Source organism: Moschus berezovskii, chromosome 1, assembly GCF_049115385.1.
Source record: "Moschus berezovskii isolate FMDL1 chromosome 1, NW_MosBer_1.0, whole genome shotgun sequence".
NCBI classification, from domain to species: Eukaryota; Metazoa; Chordata; class Mammalia; order Artiodactyla; family Moschidae; genus Moschus; species Moschus berezovskii.
In genome coordinates, this window is record NC_142460.1 from 105864742 (window position 1) to 105886052 (window position 21311).

General features: G+C 42.0%; 2 protein-coding genes across 10 annotated transcripts in view; one reads left to right on the top strand and one right to left on the bottom strand.

Annotated features, from left to right (window-relative positions):
* The window catches only part of MCF2L2 (MCF.2 cell line derived transforming sequence-like 2), a 299932-nt gene that overhangs the window by 181860 nt on the left and 96761 nt on the right, over window positions 1-21311 (top strand). The window lies entirely within an intron of this gene.
* B3GNT5 (UDP-GlcNAc:betaGal beta-1,3-N-acetylglucosaminyltransferase 5) lies at window positions 1090-18544 on the bottom strand. Of its 3 annotated transcripts, none has more exons than XM_055409669.2 (2): window positions 18263-18544; window positions 1090-5019 (listed from the first exon to the last, which is right to left on the bottom strand). In XM_055409669.2, exon 2 carries the CDS (start codon window positions 4717-4719, stop codon window positions 3577-3579), a length of 1143 nt encoding a protein of 380 aa, XP_055265644.1. In that variant the 5' UTR covers window positions 4720-5019; window positions 18263-18544; the 3' UTR covers window positions 1090-3576. The 3 variants fall into 3 exon arrangements, with proteins under 3 accessions (XP_055265644.1, XP_055265653.1, XP_055265660.1); XM_055409678.2 differs by lacking the exon at window positions 18263-18544 and adding an exon at window positions 17463-17594; XM_055409685.2 differs by lacking the exon at window positions 18263-18544 and adding an exon at window positions 17196-17347.

Consider the following 21311-nt stretch of genomic DNA (forward strand, 5'->3'; position numbering starts at 1 on the left):
GTATATATTTTAGAGGGAGGGGAGGAGATGCTTAATGGAAGAGCAAAAATGGGGTTGTCGATATAAGATTTCAACAGCTTCAGGAGAAAGTGTTCCTGAAAAGGGAAACCAGTTTATGCAAGGTAAGGTTGGTCATGAACGAAATTTGTGATGGGTTATGGTGGCTACAAGGAGTGAAGGAGGAAGAGAAGATTAGATAAAACCTTGAAAACCAGGTAGAAGAAATTGGATTTGATGCTGGAGGCAGTAAGGAGCCTTTGAGTTCTGGAGCAAAGTAACATCATAATGAAAGCTGAGGCTAGTCCCACTGCAGAAAGCAGTCACTGCAGGGAAACATAGTTAAGGAGACATCTAACATTTCTCTCATTATTACAGAAGAACGAATAACCCTGTATATCAGTAGTTCTCTGTTCTGATTCTCATTGTAGCTGTGGTATTCAATTAAAGTCCCAAATACAGGTCAACTCAACTCTTCCAAATAATTATCATTTTAGTCCCAACTACAAACACCCCAGCCATGCCTCACAAGTAAAAAGTTCTACTGCAACCAAATAATTCAGATGCTTCCGAGTTTTAAAAATGTATATTGAATCACACCATCTAGTATGCTAAAGAATCAAGAAAGAATCAGGTGAAAAGCAGATGAGCACATACCATGTACAAATCTACTGAAATACCAAACGCTGCAGAGCAGGCCTAAGAACAGTCCTAATGTTAAGAGACTGTGGCTAAATTTGGATCAACGTTTGGCTAGTTAATGATACCAAATAAAAGGAAAATGGTGTCTTAAGGCACTATGCCTATAGTTCTTATTTCATCTTTTCCTGAACAGTCTATTAGGCGAGAAGACTTCCCCCACTTAGACATTCCAGAAGAAACCTTTCAACAAACAAAAGAAGCACTTTAGATGGCTCCACAATGCAGAGAACATAGCAATCCTCTATCCTGGGCACAGCAGCAAGTCTGAACAGGAAATAGGATTAAGATCACGTATTTCAGGCCTCTCTGACATTAAACAGAACCAGTTGATGACATAAACAAATAGTGTTCACCCAGGAGTTTAAAAGCCTTTGTGAAAATACACATCTGTTGACAATTTTCAAGTTGTTTATTGGAAATCATAGATTTATTTTTAAAAACCCTCTAATTATTTTGCCATATAAGAGCAAAATTCAAATAATATAAATAACATTTTGGTATAAAATTAATAATATGGAAAATAGATGCAAGCCAACCAAGAGGTAAAAAGTTTTTATCAGTAATACTGTATATAACCATCAATTGACCATCCAGGCTGAGAGTTTATTTTCCCTTTATTGATGACTTTTAAAAGATAGCCTTGCACTGGAGCACCAAAAAGTTTTTTTCCTTCCTTTTTAAAAGGTTGGAATCCTTTATTTACAATTATTCTTCTCAGTACTTTAAGTCTGATGAAGGAAGTATCTAGCAATTTCCTTATTAAAAAAAGGAAGTGCTTTCATATTTCCTCTAAATTTAAATGTTTCATTCTATGTTAAGGAAAAATAAAAGATGAACACAATTGAAGGGAGCTCTTTCACAAATAAATAACTGTTTCACAAAAGTATTGATGTAAACAAGATCATTTTGATGGGCAGAGACACTGATGTTCTCAACCAATAGCAAATTTAAACAGTTACAAGTATAGATACACAGGGCATACATATGACCAAAGGGCAAATGGTATTAAAGGATCAACTAATAAAAATTAATTACAAACCTGCTTTGTCAAAATGTGCTTTTGTTCTCTACAGTTTTTAAAATTGGTCAGAAAATTTAAATTGTAATGATCTAAAAACCCCGAACCTACTCTCAAAGTAACTACAAACTAGAATGTTTGACACCGTAATTTTGACATGAGTTAAAAATGCTAAATTATCTGAACAATCAATGTAAACAAGCTTCGATTTTCAAAATAGAAAAAATTAACAAAAAGTTTCTGTAAACAATGAAAAGCTACCTGCAACAAATTATATATATATATATATATATATATTTGTGTGTGTGTGTGTGTATATATATATATGTATATATCATCATCATCCAGTTATGTATACTGAGAATTCTTTTTTAGTTTTTTTGTGTGTTTCATCCGTCATCATTTCAAGTGATTCATCTTAGTTTTCCCTAACACGCACCTTTGCAGACAAAGGGTTTATAATCAGTTTAACTGCTTTTGAGGAGGTCACTATTTTTCCTTTCATATAATCCCCCTAACAACAGACCTCACCTAGTTCTTTCTGTAGTGAGGGGAGGTTGTTTGTATCATAGCCATATTTTCATCCTGCCATGTAAAATAAATCTAACTTCCGCTATTGGACCTTAGCCACATCTCTTTTATTAAAAGTAACATACAGCTTTACAAATGTTTTAAACTTCATTCAGGTGACTTTTCTATCACTTTCATTCTGAAATATTTAGAAGTTGAATATCACCTCTGATAGTCATTTTGACGAAAGAATAGAATTTTTTAGCTACTACAGTTTTGATGTTTAACACTCTCAGTTTTAAAAGCTTAACTCAAAACCAACTGGTTTATGAGACCCTGTTGGAAAGGGGTGGGCTGATTTTAGTAATTAATACAACTTAGACATTAAAACTTTTATTTTATAAATTATGGAGAAAAGAGTCTCATAATGGTCTACCTTTCTTTTTGAATTCTTCTCCATTATTATATTCCTTTATGTAAACTAGTCAAATAGCTGCCTTAAAAACAGACTGATACTGAATATTTTAAAACCAGTTGAAATTTCATTAAATTATTGATAAAATCAACTTATTTGAATTAACAATGATTTATCTCTAGCAAAGGACCCTCTGAGTAAGACACAATCCATGTTTTGTGTCATTGTCTAATAATAATAATAATAATAAAACATAATAAAGTGAATAAAGTACTAGTTAGGGCAGAGCTAATGACTTCTCAAATTTCACATTAAACTTTGAAAAAATATATAAATATATTTAAAATGACTCCAATACTGTCCAGGTAAAACAGCTACATGAAAGTGACAGTAAATGATTTGGCGGTTTATAAAGAAATTGTGTATCTTCTCCTAAGTCTCCTCTGAAGAAGAGGAAACTTTCTTTGACCAGGTTCATGTACGTTCTTCCATGCCAGTCCTCCCTTGCCCCCACCAACTCCATCAAGTGCTCTTTAATAAGTACCTGGTCCAACAACATATCCATTTCTTTGAAATGTTGTGCTATACATTTACTCTGTATTTTCCAAAAGCAGTTATCCTAACACCTAGGCACCTTAATAACTTTTCTACTCCTCCAATACACACGTGGTACTGAGAACTTGAAATTCCCTTTAGTTTTGTTTTCATATGAACCTTGTCTAAATCTAAATTCCTTGAAATGAATTTAGGCAATGAAGTAGGTAAGTTACATCAAAGGGCTTCTAGAATCAAAGAAACATTCTGATAGACTGGGCTTTCAAAATATTCCTTTGTTCTTCATATTCATTTCACTCACGGTATAGACAAACATTTAAAAGTTTCTTTATCCAGGTTTGGCTCAGTGACAGTGATAACATACAACATTCAAGTACTATTAGGCAAAGGCAGCCCTGCAGGGATACGTATCCATGTAGGTCAGTTTGCAAAGGAGGACTATCTTAATTATTCTGCAGTACATCTGACCAAAGAAACCTTTTGAAATTGTTTTTACTTTTGGGTCTGTGGCATCCCTCCAGAGGTCCTGAAGATCTTCTACATGCCCATGAGATGTCATCATTTTTTCATAGATGCAAGGATGGTAAGGAGTTTTACCTTCCCCGGAAAAAAACACATGGTATTGTGGTACTATCCCTATTTTATTGGCACAGAGGCCCATGAACACATCGTCTATGTAAAGGCTAGAGTTAAGTGTCTGTGATGCCTCATAGACTTTGGCAGCCACATCACCAGAGATCACGTAGGCGGCTCCAGCAGTATAGTCAGGGTAAGCCGGCCACTGGTACATTTCATAAGAAACATAGTATTTGCTGCGTTTGTCTCTAACGGGAGGGGCACCACGGTGAACACGACCAATCCAAAAGTCTTGAACACCAATTTGTTCTAAACTTTGAAGGTATTCAATAAGATTTGGCATGTGAATAAATATGTCGTCATCAGCAGTCATGAGGAATTTGGCATGTGGACAAAAGCGATTTGCCCAACTGAACTGGAGAAGAAATTTAAGAGTAAGATTATAGAAAGAATCAGCAAAGTCTTGCTGAATTATATCATTGTACATCTGATCTTCCCAAACCAGTCTTCTCTGAAGTCTTTCTCTTGTCAGTGGGTCAGAAGGTGTTCCTAAGACAAACAGAGTTTTGATGTTGGCGTTCAGTTGAGAGCAAACATACTTCTCATTGCCCCATGTTTTCCTAATGGCAGAACGGCGATTGTAATTTTCAGGCGCAGTCTTTACAAACAGTAAGAGCAGGACATCTTGCGCTTGACACTTATCCTCGTGGTTAATCAAGTACTGGTAACGAGGAACCCCGTCCTCACTGCGCTTAAGAGACAGGCTGTCATTCACAAAATTGTAGCTATTTATGAGGTATCTGTAAGAGTAGGACTTCATATGGCTCACAATGTGATTATCGATCGATATCCAGAACATCAGGCTTAGTACAAAACAAGTAGCAAATAACTGAATAAACTGCCATTTTTTTACTTTCCTGCCACTAACAAACATTCTGACGTCCATCCAGGTCTGTTTTTATTTAGGGTCAGTTTTAAATGAGTGCTTGCTTCTTCAAAGCCATAGGACTGTGTATTCTGTAGAACAGATGTCCATGTTGGTCATTAAAAATGTAGAAGGAGCTCCTTATTTCATAAAATATTTTCATTTAATACCATTTTTTTCGGAGACCACAAAAGAACGGAACACACTGCAGAATGACGCTGGCGCATCAGAATGCTCCCACTCTGACATCCTTCATTAAGTTCAAGGATTGGCCTTACGCAGCTATTCTGTGTAGTCCTTTTTGTGAAAGTTAAGTGCAACCTATTAGAGTCAGGAAGAGAAAAAAATTACAAGTAAATGGGTTACTGAGTTACCAGAAAAAAACAAACTACTCTTAATTCCTTAAAAACAATATGTAACCTGTCTGATCTGGACAAAATGTGATGGGGCAGCTGGTGTTGAGTAGACTCATACAGCTATTTACTTTTTCAAGGGAATCCAAGGAAAGGGAAAGAACCACCCTCTACCTTCTTCTCATTCAGCATACAAAGACCCTTTCCTCTTCTCAAGCCTAGGAAGAAAACCTCCAAAATGTCTGTCATCTTACATACCTAAAGTTCAAGTTTTGTAAATGGGTATGTCCATGAATATATTGCCTTGGAATACAGTCACAATGAAAGCAGCTATATAGTTCAAGGAACAATACTCAATGAAATGAAAGTTCATAATAGTAAAAATACATTAAAGCTTGCCCCAGACAAGGCAGAAATAGGAGTAATATTTTTTTTCAAACCAAAATTCATAATCAAGAAGTCGAGATATGCTTCTCAAAAGCATAGTCCCAACTCTGTAACCAAAGTGGCTTATCTGTACAGTCGTCTTGTTTCTGTTCTTTTCCATTTGGAAACTCCACAGGCACCTTGAATTTAACATGTTCAAAACCAACTGCACACACTGAGAGCACCAGGCAGTACCGGCCTAACCTGGGTGGTGGGGCCTTTCACATCCAGCTGTACTTCCCATCCCCCAAGGTAACTCCACACGAGGGTGATAACTGCACAAGCTAGGCATGCAAAAAGCCCAAGGAGGACAGGAGATCAGAACCAAGCCTTATTGATAATTCAGAGATCAGCACAGGTAAACTTTTATCTCCAAGGGTATAGATTTTTTAATGGCTAGCACTACTTAGGAAGCCACAAAAGCTTTAAAAAAAAGAAAGAAAGAAAGAAAAAGGAAAAGCAAAATAGAAAATGGCAGAGTGCATTGAAAGTAGTTAAGTATCATTTTGTGAAATTTTAAGTTTTGTGTGTAAATACCTTCAGGGTTGTAAAGTAAAATGCATTTCTGTTGTAAAATAAAATGCAAAAAAGTGAGGAATACTGCTATCAGGGCTAGATCAATATTGGTAATTTGCCCCTTGGTTTGGGTGGTCATGGTGGACTGAATGAATGCTCTAGGGTAGGATGAAAGAAGACTCTTGAGCGTCCCTTGGACTGAAAGGAGATCAAACCAGTCAATCCGAAAGGAAATCAACCCTGAAGGACTGATGCTGAAGCTGAAGCTCCAATACTGACTGAAGCTGAAGCTCCAAAAATCCCCCTGATGCGAAAAGCCGACTCATTGGAAAAGACTAGTGCTGGGAAAGATTGAAGGCAGGAGGAGAAGGGGACGACAGAGGACAAGATGGTTGAATGGCATCACCAACTCAATGGACTTGAGTTTGAGCAAACTCTGGGAGATAGTGAAGTACAAGGGAAGACTAGTGGGCTGCAGTCCATGGGGTTGCAAAGAGTCAGACATGACTGAGTGACTAAACAATAACAAGGATGAGAGACAGCTAGAAACATCCGTTTCTGATGGTGGCATCTGCTTACACTTTGCAAAATCGCTTTCACTGGGGAGGTGGAGTGGGGGAGGGGCACTTCCTCTCGTCCTAACTGTGCTCGCTTAGATAAGGCCCACCTCTGAAGGCCCAGCCCTTCTGCCCCTTCCACAACACACACAGAAGGCACTGGAGGCTTCATGCAAAGCAACAGAGAATCTCTAAAGGCAGATTTTAAGACAGCTTCAGTGTTTAAGAATTCTAAGAAAAATCTCAATTGAAACTAATTTGATGTTTCTATTCCAAGAGATCCCAGGAAGGAAACAAAAAGAAGAGTAACCTTTGGAACCACAGGCAAAACTAGCTTCCCATTTCTGAGCAGCTGCCCTTACTATGTTCCAAGGGCAGCTTTGCTTTGCACCTATTCACAGTTGTCTACAAGCCAGAGCTTCCTGCTAGACAATCAGCCCACCCTCCCAACTCTGCTAGCATCCACTTGCACCCTGGACTCATAGAGGCCCTAGTCTGTCTACCATGAATGGGTCTATTGCTCATCTGGATGAGCAACAACTATAGCAGCAACACTCTATCACTATCTATCACCAAACAGCCAGCCCATAACATTTGTTTTGTCCCCTTCCACCCCACCACGTATATATTTCCCTCATTTTCCTATACTCCTTCAGCTGTTCCCAGTTGGCCTCTAAGAGTCACAACGGCTTTCTGAAAAATGACAAAGAACTAGTCATGAAGCCAACAACCCACACTACTTCTTTAGGCTCAGCACAGTGTGTGAAGTTCTAAGACACAGTTTCTCCACCCACAGCTGCTTGAACTGTTGGAGCCACTGTTATGTCAGTCACAACCAAATCTCCCTGATGTGATGATGTGACTGCTGATGTGATGAGGGGAAGATCTGGGAATTCATAGAACCCGGCTTCTCTAATAACAAAAGAACACCCCCACTCCTCCAAAGTGAACTTAGTTATTAGGACGGCTTTTTCCAACCAAAAGCAAAAGCACCTCCATGATCTAAATTCATCTGTTTAAACAACGTTGTCCCAATCCTGGTGTTGCTGATGGAGACCATTCACAGGCAATCAAGGCTCACACTTCTGGGTTCACAGTCATAAAGTTTCTCTAAGGCACGTCTTCAAGCTTCTGTATTCACAGTGCTAGGCTGAGGGCTACAGTGAAGCCCACAGGCCGGCCTGACCTAGAGAAAGAAAATGCTGGACCTAACAGGAAACAAAGTGATCCCAATAATGAATGTGAGCTCAGCAACCATCCACAACAGAATGCTGCGGGTGCAGCTTCCTTTGTGCCCACAGTGCAGCCGGGTGACCAATCAACTGTCGAAACCAGGGCTGTCCAGTTTGGGGCCAGGTTTATTGTGTAACCTCAGGCACCCCTCACTGTACTCTGCTTTAGTAACTCAATCTGTAAACTGGGGGCAAAGATCAAAGTATTGTTACTGAGAGAATACAAAAATTACAGATGACTTCAGAGCCTGTTGAAAATATCAAACAGGGAAGGCTCTATGAGAGAACAGGACAAAGAGCTACTTAGGGGAAAATATGCAAATATTTGGAATATAACTTGGGTTTGCTTCTATCTGGATTGAGAGGAAGGTATAGATATCCTCAGTTTTCTCTTTCCTAAAAGAAGTAGTCAGAAGAATAAGAAGTTGAGGGGATAAGAAGTTGAGTAGGAATATCAGAAAAGAATGTGGCAGACCTCACCCCAAATACTTTTAAGTCTGGGAGCTGTGCCCCTCAACCACTCAAGAATATTTCTTCACAAGAGAGCTCTTTAAACTTCTCTGATTAAAAACAGAAAACAAAACAATTAATGCATCTAGAGGCTACAGGTTTCCCAAAATGAACCCTGACTTTTTTCTACTTCATTCCTGCTGTCAACTCATTTCTTTACTGAGTTTACTATTGCAATCCTAAAATATTATGCAGAACCTGCTACAAATTTTGAAGTTTTAATTAAGATGATGAGGTTGGCATTTTAATTTCAAGTTAAACAACCTCAGTGTCCAATGTTTCAGTTAATCCTACAAGTGTGTGAGTGTTTGCTATAGAAATACACCAGGCATGGTGGCATTCATGAGGTAGTATTTTCTGGTGTCTGCTCTGAAAGCACCAACAATCTAGTTGAGACAAGACTCACAGCATGCATGTGGAAACACAGTTCCCCTGGACAACAACAGACATGTCAACAGTAAGGTTCACTCTGTATGTCAGCACCAATCTGGGTCATACCTGCTCTAGGCACAATAGGAGTGTCCCCAGGAGTAGAAATCAGTGACAGCTAGATCACAAGGGCCTAGGATGATCAGGATTTAGGTGGTTGCAGAAGGACAAGGAAGCAGTTTCAGGCAACAAAGGAAAGAAATACAATATGGCAAATATTTGAGAAACAGGCATGTATTAATATTTGAAAGCAGGGATGTTGGGGTGTACTTATGGAGAACCTTAAAAATAAGGCAGAGAGGACAGTGAATGCCCAGGGCAGCAAGTCCTTTTTGTTTTTAGTGATAACTCCCTTGTCAAAAATTTTTTTTTTTTTCAAAATTTATTAAGCTTTATGCAGAAATCTGGCAGTGGTACGAAGGATGCAGGATGCCTAGAGATCAGACTCTGTGTAATATCAGGACCTTGTACTGAAGCAGGCAGGCTTCCCTGGTGGCTCAGCCTGTAAAGAATCCACCTGAAATGCAGGAGACTGGGGTTCAACCCCTGGATTGGGAAGATCCCCTGGAGAAGAGAATGGCTACCCAGTCCAGTATTCTTGCCTGGAGAATCCCATGGACAGAGGAGCCTGGTGGGCTACAGTGCATGGGGTCACAAAAGAGTTGGACATGACTGAGCAACAGAGCACACACATACTGAAGCAAGATGAGGTAAAAAGGGTCTAGTCTAGGATGGTGGAGGTAGAGAGGGAAGGAAGGGATAAAGATGACCTTCTCGACTCTGTGGGAAAAGGCGAGGGTGGGATGATCTGAGAGAATAGCATTGAAACATGTATATTATCATATGTGAAACAGATCGCCAGTCCAGGTTCGATGCATGAGACAGGGTGCTCAGGGCTTGGTGCACTGGGATGACCCAGAGGGATGGGATGGGGAGGGACGTGGGGGGGGGGGGGTTCAGGATGGGGAACACATGTCAACCCATGGCTGATTCATGTCAATGTATGGCAAAAACCACTGCAATATTGTAAAGTAATTAGTCTCCAATTAAAATAAATAAATTTTTAAAATAAAGCCTCAGTGGCATGTGATGAGTGACCTGGGACAGTGAGTAAAGGAGAGGAGAAAAACCTAGGTTCAAGCGTTACTGACAAAGGAAGGAAAACTGGTTTCCTGAGTCAGGAATGAGGTGGGAACAGGTTTGCTTTTAAGCTGTGTTGTTGGAGATGTTAAGAGAGACAGCAAGTAGGTAAGTCCAGCAGGTAATCTGAGCCTGGAAGCAGACAGCACTGAAGTCCAGTGGGCACCCTGAGTTATAAAGACAATGGTGGCCATGAACATGGGTAAACTCTCAAGGAAGAAGAGCTGAGCAAAGGCCTGGAGGAACAGTTAACTCAGGGGAAGGAGAAAATGGAGGAGTCAAAGAAAAGAGAAACTATTTTAAAGGGCTGGTTCATCAGAAAGTTAAGATGGGGTAACAAAGGTCAAGGGAAACAGTCGGAAGGCAGGACAGACAAGGCCTGTCATGGAGCTCAAGTGGGAAGACAGACCTGGAGCAAACAGTGAGAGCTGTTCTGGGAGCCTGGGGGGCTCTCAAGGTTGGGCGTGGGTGGGGTTGGGGAAGGCATCTTCCAGAAAAAGCAGCAGCACTAAATCTAGACCAGAGTAATGTTAACTAGAGAAACCCAGTGGGTGTGAATTAAAAAACATCTATTTGTTTTTTGTTTCTAATTAAGAAACGTCTATCCTCCATCCATGGGATTTTCCAGGCAAGAGTACTGGAGTGGGTTGCCATTTCCTTCTCCAGGGGATCTTCCCAACCCAGGGATCAAACCCGGGTCTCCCACATTGCAGGCAGACGCTTTACCCTCTAAGCCACCAGGGAAACCCTATGTGTTTCTTAACCACTATTTTAGACCACCACTGTAATACATTAACAACATCCAATCTTAGAGAAACTGTATTTCTACATCTTACCTAGAAGACATGTGACGCTCAGAAGTCCAAGGAGCCCTTGTTTTATGGTATAGATGTTTGTTCACACTCCCTCCCACACACTGAAGACCATTTACCAGCAGGAAAGTCATTTATGTGGCTTTACTTAGAACTGCATTATTCTGAAATTTCAAATTTTAGTCCACTCCCTCTTCAACCACAACCTCTAAGCATTCATCTGGAATCCTCTGCCCACCCCCTACCTGCCCCCTAACACCCCTCGTCCATCCTGCCATCTCCTGACTTTTCTTCTACCCACATCCCTGTCTCAGATGCAGGGTCACCTGGCACCTTTGCCCTCTTATCCCTGGTTCCTGTCCTTCCACCCCAGCAACCCCAGACCTTGGGTCATTCCCATATTCCCTATAATACCTGCCAGGCTCCTGGAGAAACATAACACACCAGGCAGACAAATGGCAATATCCAGCTGTGGGCAGAGTGCTTAGTGCTGTGTGACTATCCTCCACTTGTTACGGACCTTCTCCCTCTCCCAGGCTCTTCACCAGCCATGCTGAATCTCCCCCCTTCTTCCTAGGATGAGAGGAAGTGTCGTGCTCACTCTTAGCTGACAACTTCCCTTCCTACCTCACAGAGAAAGTAGAAGACATCACCCACTTGTCACCATCTCATCCCATGTGTGCTTCCTCTTCAGAAATTCCCCAGGCTGGGCAACCCACTCCGTTCCCTCTATAAAGCACACTGACCGCCGTCAAGGGCCAGGCTAGGGAGCGGTTGGTGAAGCACTCATTTGGAGCACAAAATTTAAAAGTGATAAAAATATGACTATAAACTAATGTTGCTCCTCCAACAAGTCACAGATTTTTTTTTTAAAGCCTCACTAGTTGATACTTTTAAGCTTACATTTTCATGACTTAAAGTCCCATGTGAGATACAACTTTTGGTTCCTTTCCAGACATAACTCAAAGGAAAGAAAGATAACATTTTCATCTTTATGTTACATTTTGTTTTACATTCCAAGTATTTTTTTTCCTGGCTTGCTCTGATCATTTATTCCCTATTAAACATAGCTAGGATAAATCCTCAGGAACCAAACTGCCATGTTAAAGAAATCAGGTATAAAAAGCCCTGAATTTACCAGAAAGGCTATGATTTCATCTTCATAGATTTTTTTTCTTAGTAAAATAGTATTTGGTTCTAAGAAACACAACTGGGTACTGTTTAGCACTAATTCTCTATTTGCTCAATAAGGTGGCAACCTGAAATGTGAATGTACAACTCACATTTTAAGTGTGAAAAATGAGATATTCTCTCAATTATATTTTATTCCTTAATCAAATTTAAGTGTCTTCAATATAAGGCTATAAAAAAAGGACACATTCCATGCAACAGCTATCTTTAAGTGTTTCTGTGACTGTGACTAGCTATGAAACTTAAGCTCAAGCTCTGGGCAAAGATTAAAAGTCATGTGGAATTGTTATTCCTCCACAAAGAATACATTTTAGAGTTAATTCTTGATCCATTGTTAGTCTGAAGGCTTTAAATTCCAGCTCTGCAAGCATGGATCTGGGACAGTGGCAAAAGTTGGTTATAAAATGTATAGTGTGAATCTAGTAAATTGCCCTCCACTTACATAAACTATGCTATATGTTTCTTTATAAGTTAAACATGGTTGTCGATTTCTGTTTGCTGGTTGTGGGAAAACTAAAGACAGGAAAATACAAAATGAACAAACAAGTAAAGAGAGGCTCCAAGTAACGATAAGCACTAAGGGAACTGGTGACAGATTATAGAGTATTATCATATTTCAGAGGAATTATATTAAAGGTTGCTAACATTTCCCAGTAACCAGTTTGATTATACAGAATTTGAAACAAACAAAAGAGCTGAAATATAAAGAGAGTCTTGGAGAGGTCACGCACTTGCTTTTCTAAGCCTGGCCTTGTGTGTTCATTCTTGAGGCATATTTGTTGGGTTGACAGGGTTGCCAGTTCTTATAAATATAATTTTTGTCAGTTTTGCTCTTGCCTACTTAAGGAACAAACTTCTCCTTATGCCTAGTGTAGCAACAGTTGCTAACATGGTATGTTTAGTGTGCACCAGGATCTGTTCAGAAAGCTTTACGTAGACAGTAACTCTCTCAGCCTCACAACAACCTATGAGGAGCAGTTATCTCCCCCTTTTTCAGAAGAAGAAACGGAGGCACCGAGACATGGTGTTAACCCTGTAACCTCCATGAATTCCAGACCCTGTGGCAGCTCAAAAGCAGATGACCCTTTACAGCCCTGTCCCTGAATTCCTGACCTGCTCTTGCTGTACTCCTAGTGTGATGGGAGGACAGAGAAGCTGGTGGGACAGAACCAAGAGAACCAACCCTAGAAGGGAAAAGATTTGCTTCCCTGTCTGAAGTTTGGAGTCGTTTATGTTTTGCTACCAGCTGCATTTCACCAGAACTTGTTCTCATTTTCTCTGTAACACACCCTTTTCCCAACCTTCTATCTCGTTTCCCTCCTTCCTTTCCTTGATCCCAGGAGCACCAGACAATGGGCAAAAGTGACAGTTTGAGTCACTTTGGGTACAAAAAGTCCTTCCTGCACATGGAAGATTGGAGTATTTAAGGAAGGAGATTCAAAGTGGTTGCTGCTGCTGCTGCTAAGTCACTTCAGTCGTGTCCGACTCTGTGTGACCCCATAGACGGAAGCCCAGCAGGCTCCCCCGTCCCTGGGATTCTCCAGGCAAGAACACTGGAGTGGGTTGCCATTTCCTTCTCCAATGTGTGAAAGTGAAAAGTGAAAGTGAAGTCGCTCAGTCGTACATGTGTGCTAATAAGTCGCTTCAGTCATGTCTGACTTTGTGTGACCTTGTGGACCACAGCCTGCCAGGCTCCTCTGTCCACAGAATTCTCCAGGCAAGAATACTGGAGTGGGTTGCCGTGCCCTCTTCCAGGAGATCTTCCCAACCCAGGGATCAAACCCACATTTCTTACATCTCCTGCATTGGCAGGTGGGTTCTTTACCACTAGGGCCACCTGGAAAGCCCTCAAAGTGATAGAAGGAAGTAAAGAAAAAAGTAAGTAGGGAAGGAGAAGAGAGTAAAACGTACATGACTCAGAGAGGATGTTTTAAGCAAGTATTCAATGAATAAGTACTGGATGAGATCAAAGGAGAGGAGTCATACACAGCTGAGGTTAAATTATAATATGAAAAATAGTGCTTTCAAAATATGGTGACAATATAACCTGATATAAACCTGCTGTATAAGCTATACACTTTGGCCTGTTATCCAGTGGCAACATATGTCCTGTTCTGAATGCAACATTTGATTGTGGGTTCAGAAAACAAAAAATAAATAATGGTGTAAAACGTAAGATATACACACATACACATATATATCACATTTCCATCTCAGTTGATCAACATTTATTATAATAAGTAAATTGCTATTTAAACACCTGCCGTGTCCTAGATATTATGCTATACAGCCCTGAGAGTAGGTAATACCTACATTTAAGTCATTCATTAAATTAAGTATTAATTTATCACATACTGTGTGGTAGGCCCCAGGCAGGATGCTGAGAGGGTTTCAGAGATGTTTCCAGTGTAGATCCACTAACAGAGTAAAAAATTGTTCCAGTGCAACCTGGAATCTGACCAGAGTTGGCGGGGGCGGGGTGGCAGGCAGGCAAGAGAATAGAAAAATCAAGTGTGAAGGTGAACAAAAATAATTCCTATCCTAGTGCTCCCATTTACTAGTCACATGAGCTTGACTTGTCTTTAAACCTTGTACCAACAGTGTTTCCTGAGGATCATTTTAGATGATCTACTGACAAAATATGGTCCAGATCAAGTGTTCGATATATGTTAATTTCCTTTCTCTAGAAATTGTTCATGCATATTTACCATGGATGGTTTAGTTAATAGATGGCTGATATTCTTTACGGATTATTTTCCTTTCAAAGTGATGAGCTGTACTCTTAACATTCTTCTCAAAAACTTTTATTAGATATGAGTTTTTCAAAGTTCTGATCTGATTGCTAATGGTCATTAAGACATCTCAAACACTATTGTGACTAAAAACAAAGGTATCATTCCTAATTGCACATGGTCTTCCATTATCCTTGACAGGAAAGAACAGTATGGTTCCCACAAACACTTAAGAATACACTTCAAATGACACAGCCAGAAGATTGTAAGGTCCTATAAAACACAGAGAAGGAGACGTGAGTCAACTTTTTAACTTACTTTTCTTAGGCCACAGTCAAAAAGTTGTCGAAAGAGTTGTCTTGAAAAGGAATAAAAGAGATAAAATATGAAATTTCAGGGAAACTTAAGCTGTGTAATAGTATCCTGAACTTGGAATTTAGGGAGCTTATTGCCTGAAGACTTAGAGGAAAATTCCTTTCTGTCAAAAAAAAAACAAAAACTGGCTTCTAGTGTTATAATCTTCACTACAGAAGATAAATCTTAAAAATAAGTTACTGGTCAAAGCCAGTCTCTGAATTTCTAGCATTTAAATGTAAAGAAATCACTTTTGCTTTTTCAGAGTTTACATCTCACCTGATTGAGTTGCTTATCTTTAAATATGAATTCTTCTATCTCTTTTATATATGTAAACTATAAAAAAAACATTCTAGATTTACACTGTTTAGGCTAAATCTTTGCTCGCAGAAATTCTATATCTAATGGCAGAGCTTTTATAATAATTTGCTGTTCCCCAATTTCTGGAACATAGATGCAATGTATATTTCTCCTCACAAGATTATTCAACAATGGAATAAAATAATGGCTATGGAAGTATTTCCCCCAAAAAGTATAATGTGCCATAAAATGCAAAGCAAAAATTTATTCAGTTGAGTATATACAATGTTCCAAATATACAAGGATACATTTTGTTACTTTAAGAGAACATTTCCTTCTGAATTGCCCCCAGTTTCTTCTTATGCATCCTATGTTCTGATATGTAGATTACAGTGCAATTGGTTCTCAGAAAGAACTCTACCCTGACAATTTGAAAGTCACTGAGAGCAATGATTCTAGCCAAAGTGACCCATTTAAAAAGATGACCCATTTCAAAACCCATGAGTTATTATTCAAGCTGTTCTATATTTGAGAGTTAGAAAGTTATTTCCTTTTCTTACAATCTCATTTGAATCAGTCTTTATAAAAGGGAAATTTTATCTCTATTTTAATGAAATATATAAGTTGACATTTTCCCTTGCTAACGCCTGCACTTTATTTTGAAAATTCTTCTCCACCTTCTGATGATTTGTGTTTGTGCATGTGTATGTGTGTGGTCAGAACATTTAGTGCAGTATCGTCTATGCCTCCTAATCATCCCTCATTTCTCATTCCTCAGAAACAGCCTCTCTAAGCTGCAGCTTGAACTCTCCCTGTCATAACACTCATTCCCATCTTCAGGTGTCACAGTGAGCCCCTGGTGACTGAGGTCAGTAGACTGAGTCACCCTCATCCTCAGAGGGGCTCAGTAAACACTCATGGAGAGCCCCTGTGGGAGAGAAGATGGGAAAGAGAGAGAAAGTGGAAGAGGGGAGAATCATTTATGTATTTAATGGAAACATTTCAGATATTGAATTTATTGTTTTTAAAAGAAAAAGAGTTGACTCCAAAAAGCAGCCCCACCCCTGCACAGTGACAAGTTGTAAAATCTACTGTTAAGTTTCTTATGAGAAAGTTAAAACCTCAGGTGCTTATAACCAGTCAGTACCCCTTTCAGAAAGTTCAGGGCAGGATCTTTTCGGCAGCACCACTTAATGCAACTACCTTTAATCTTCCTTTTCTGGGTCAGTTTCAATTTCTCACATCCTTCTCCCTGCCCCCATAGGGACCAGGCAAAGTTTCCCAAAATAAAGGCACAGAGGAACAAATCCAGTTCTAATGTATGTGCTTTCATTAGAGAATTACCCTAAATACGACCTCCAAGCCACCAGCAGCCACCGAGCGCTACAACGTTGGTGTCCCTTTAACATGACCCATAACCTATGAAAACCGACACTGGGAAAGAAAAATATAGTGTGTGTAGTCAGAATCGGATGAAAAGTTGCTACTCTGGACCTACGTAAGGGGAATCTGAGTAAACAAATGACTCTGTCACTTCAGGAAGCAAAATAAAATTTGGCAAAGTCAAAGGAAAGCGTGGCCAGGACCTCCCCGCTTAGAAAGAGGTCTCGTTTCCCAGTTATCCCGCCTGCCTACTTCCTTGTCTGCATTGCCCCAGCCAGTAACTCACTGAAAGCTTCCCCTGTCTGGCGGTTTCCCAACTTCTAACACGACGTAGGATCTCTACCCGAATTCACCCCTGCAGCCTAGGTGTGGGCGCAAGGTTGGGGGCCCCCAGTCGGAAACCGAGGCCCGCGGGGCGCGGCGTTCCCCTCCCGGCTCCCGCGCTCCGGCCGGTTTCGGCATCGCGGCGCGGCGGCCGCCTAGCTGGAACTCGTAGGAATAGGGACCGGCTCCGGGGAACTTCACCCTCCCCCGCCCCGGAGCTCCGGGCCCCCCAGCCTACCTGCTGCATCTGGACCGCGGCTCGGCCCGGGGTCGCGGTCTCCAAACGCCCGCCCGCAGGCCCGAATGAACAAAGGCGCCCCGGGGAGGGAACGTGCCTCTTTCCCCGCCGCACTCTCGGGCTGCGGGCAGCCCTGCCCCGCGGCGGAGAGGGCGGCCCCAGCTTCCCGACGCCTGGCCGCGCGCGCTCCGGACCAGGGCCGCGAGCCGGCGCCGAGCCCGGTGTCAGCTACAGCCTCGCCTCCCCGGCCCCAGAGCTCATTCCAACCTGAAGTCCTGGAGCCGCGGTGCGAGCGACTCTCCTCCCCTCTCAGCCCTGGCGACCTCGCCTGGTCCAGAGGAAGCAGAACAGACTCCTTTCCCGCAGTCCGGGAGCAGCTCCTGCAGGGAGGCGCGGCGACGCGGCCGGGCCGAGCAGGGGCGGGGCGGAGGCCAGGCCGGCCAGGAGCCCTTGCTGCGGACCAAGGGAATCTGTCTCCCCTCACAAAGAACAAACCAGATGAGGAGTTGCGAATTATCCCCGCCGAGCGGGCTGGAACTTTCCCCATTTAGTGATCCGGAAGAGAAGACTACATTTCCACCTACAGGGGGCCTGGGCCCCAGTTAGGATGCGGTGGGATGTGGAACATTTTAAAAAGAGTACGATTGATCACACATATTAATTCCATATGAAACAACTGATCTCCATATATTTTGCATTAGGAGGCAGAATTTGTTGGACAAGTGATCCATTCGTTCAGAACACGCAACGGTTTACTCATCTACGGGAGACAAGTTTTGACTGATTGAGTTGCAGTTCTCTGAGCACCTTATTTTCCTTTTCAGAGCGAGAGTTCTAAGGGCAAGCTAGACTTTAAAAGATCTCGTCACACCACTTATGGCCCCCCACCCCGCCCCGAGCTTCAGGGGGCCTCAGTGACAAAAGAAGGAAACTCAGTTTTACTGCATACAGCTTTGCGACAGCGGTTCTTTTCAGGAATGCAATGGGCCGGTGGGAGAGACTCACTCCGCCCCCCAATGAGTTTACTTTCAAGCCCAGCTTCATTTCAAAGAAAAAGCAAAACTCACCAGGACCAGCTCCTTAAACTCCCAAATCGCAGGTCGGCACTCCGCCGGCATGAGAGCTAAAGTCATTGGTCTCCGGAACAAAACTTACTCGTTTCAAATCTTATGCGGGGGCTGGGGAGTTGGCTCTCGGCTGGGCTCGCTACCCCAGCGGGAAGCGGGCTGGAGCCGGCTGATAGCTGGGGGACCCAATCAGGGGCTCCCGGCGAAGGACAGGGGCGCGGCAGCCCGGGGCCTTGTAGGCGGCGCGGCCAGTGTGCAGCGTGCTGCGTTTCCTGCACTTCTTGGCGTCACTCAGAAGCCCAGCCTGGCCTGCCCGGTAGCCACCACCCCAGCGTGTAGGTGAAGGTGATGCGTCCCGCCTGTCTATTCCTGTCAGTGCAAGGCAGCTCCAGGAAGTACTTCTCCACACCTCTTTAGTTAATTGAGATCATTTACTCAGATCATCGGACTTCCCTGATGACTGATGGTAAAGCGTCTGCCTACAATGCGGGAGACCCGAGTTCAATATCTGGGTTGGGAAGATCTCCTGGAGAAGGAAATGGTAACCCACTCCAGTATTCTTGCCTGGAAAATCCCATGGACGGAGGAGACTGTAGGCTACAAAAAGTCCACGGGGTCACAGAGTCGGACACGACTGAGCGACTTCACTTCACTACTCAGATCATCAACTATGAGCCAGGATCTGCGTGAATGTCCTCTTTGAGGTGTTTTCCCCACTCAGAATACTTGATACATATAGTAGACAAAATCAAAATATAAATTTCCACTGAAGGGAGGAAAGTATAAATAAATCGTTTTGGGGGGTTTGGTTTCCTATTCCCCAGATGTTGTTCTAGCATCCTCCTTATAGAACAAATATTGTCATTTAACAGTGGTGATATTTTGAATGATTTTGTAATTGTACAATATATATTTAAGAATATGATAGGAAAAAAATTAGCCTTTTACTTCAGTAAAGTAAAAGCTTTGGATTTGTTATTGTAAAAGGAATGGCAGGTAATGAAAGTAGATTTTGGAATCAATTTGAAACTGTAAACACAACATTGTACTTGTTATTTCTAGCTAGATTTTTGAAGAGGTTTTGTAATTGCTTTCTTTAGCTCCTTAGCATATGGAGCCATGCAATTATTTTCTTTTATATATTACCTATAAAGAGTGTGGCTCAGTATTGCTTTACGTACTCAGACCCAGTATTCCTATTATCTACTCAGACCTCATGGCATGTCCTATCAGAGACAGAAATATTTAGGTACTCTGACTTGTAAGGGAGTCTCTGACAGTGACGCATAAATAAGCTAATTTATTGTTGTTGCTGCTGCTGCTGCTAAGTCGCTTCAGTCCTGTCTGACTCTGTGCGACCCCATAGATAGCCCACCAGGTTCCCCCATCCCTGGGATTCTCCAGGCAAGAACACTGGATTGGGTTGCCATTTCCTTCTCCAATGCATGACAGTGAAAAGTGAAAGTGAAGTCACTCAGTCGTGTCTGACTCGTAGCAACCCCATGGATTGCAGCCTTCCAGTCTCCTCTGTCCATGGGATTTTCCAGGCAAGAGTACTGGAGTGGGGTGCCATTGCTTTCAGTTCAGTTCAGTTGCTCAGTCGTGTCCGACTCTTTGTGACCCCATGAATCACAGCACACAGGCCTCCCTGTCCATCACCAACTCCCAGAGTTCACTCAAACTCATGTGCATCAAGTCGGTGATGCCATCCAGCCATCTCATTCTCTGTCGTCGCTGTCTCGTCCTGCCCCCAATCCCTCCCAGCATCAGTCTTTTCCAGTGAGTCAACTCTTCACATGAGGTGGCCAAAGTATTGGAGCTTCAGCTTTAGCATCAGTCCTTCCAATGAACACCCAGGACTGATCTCCTTTAGAATGGACTGGTTGGATCTCCTCGCAGTCCAAGGGATTCTCAAGAGTCTTCTCCAGCACCACAGTTCAAAAGCATCAATTCTTCAGCGATCAGCTTTCTTCACAGTCCAACTCTCACATCCGTACATGACCACGGGAAAAACCATAGCCTTGACTAGACGGACCTTTGTTGGCAAAGTAATGTCTCTGCTTTTTAATGTGCTATCTAGGTTGGTCATAACTTTCCTTCCAAGGAGTAAGTGTCTTTTAATTTCATGGCTGCAATCAGCATCCGCAGTGATTTTGGAGCCCAAAAAAATAAAGTCTGACACTGTTTCCACTGTTTCCCCATCTATTTCCCATGAAGTGATGGGGACCAGATGCCATGATCTTTGTTTTCTGAATGTTGAGCGGGAAGCCAACCTTTTCACTCTCCTCTTTCACTTTCATCAAGAGGCTTTTTAGTTCCTCTTCACTTTCTGCCATAAAGGTGGTGCCATTGCTTTAGTACAGTGCAAATCACCCCCTTTTACCTATGTGAAATAAAATCCTGATGACAAACCCAGAGATATTCCCCCTAGGTATCATCTGTATATGTCAGATTTATGTACAGATTTTCAGTTGCCACAGGTCGTTTTATATTCCCATCAGGTCATTTGGAACTAGGCCCACATAGGTGCAGGTATCACACATGCACGTTCCACATGCTCGTACACATAGGACTGTGTCCTATACAAACTGACTGAAGCATTGATAAATATATGTGAAAGTCACATATTCACATCGACCTATGTGAAGATAGACAACCCAGAGAGAGAGAGAGAAATGATTAAAAGTAAGTCAAGAGATTGTTGAAAGGATGTGGAGCTTTAGGTGGGAGGAGGGGAGAGGGTGTGGATAAGAGATGCTGATGAGCAAAGTGGTCCAGAATGCCTGCCTGCTGCCCACACATGCACAGGGAAGGCAGCTTTGTACATCTCCGAGGATTTCTTACAGCAAGCTGGCACCCTGTCCCACCCCAGGAGGAGAAGAAGAGGATGATAGACTTGATGGTATAGAACAAAGTACTCTATTTTATCTGGAAGAGATGCATAAAATTTTTGAAATTAGTTGGAGATAAAATTAACTGGGAGTAGCAAAGCCGACTTGACCATCACAAAGAATGAGGACAGTGTCACCTTGCCCTCGGTGTCCACAGT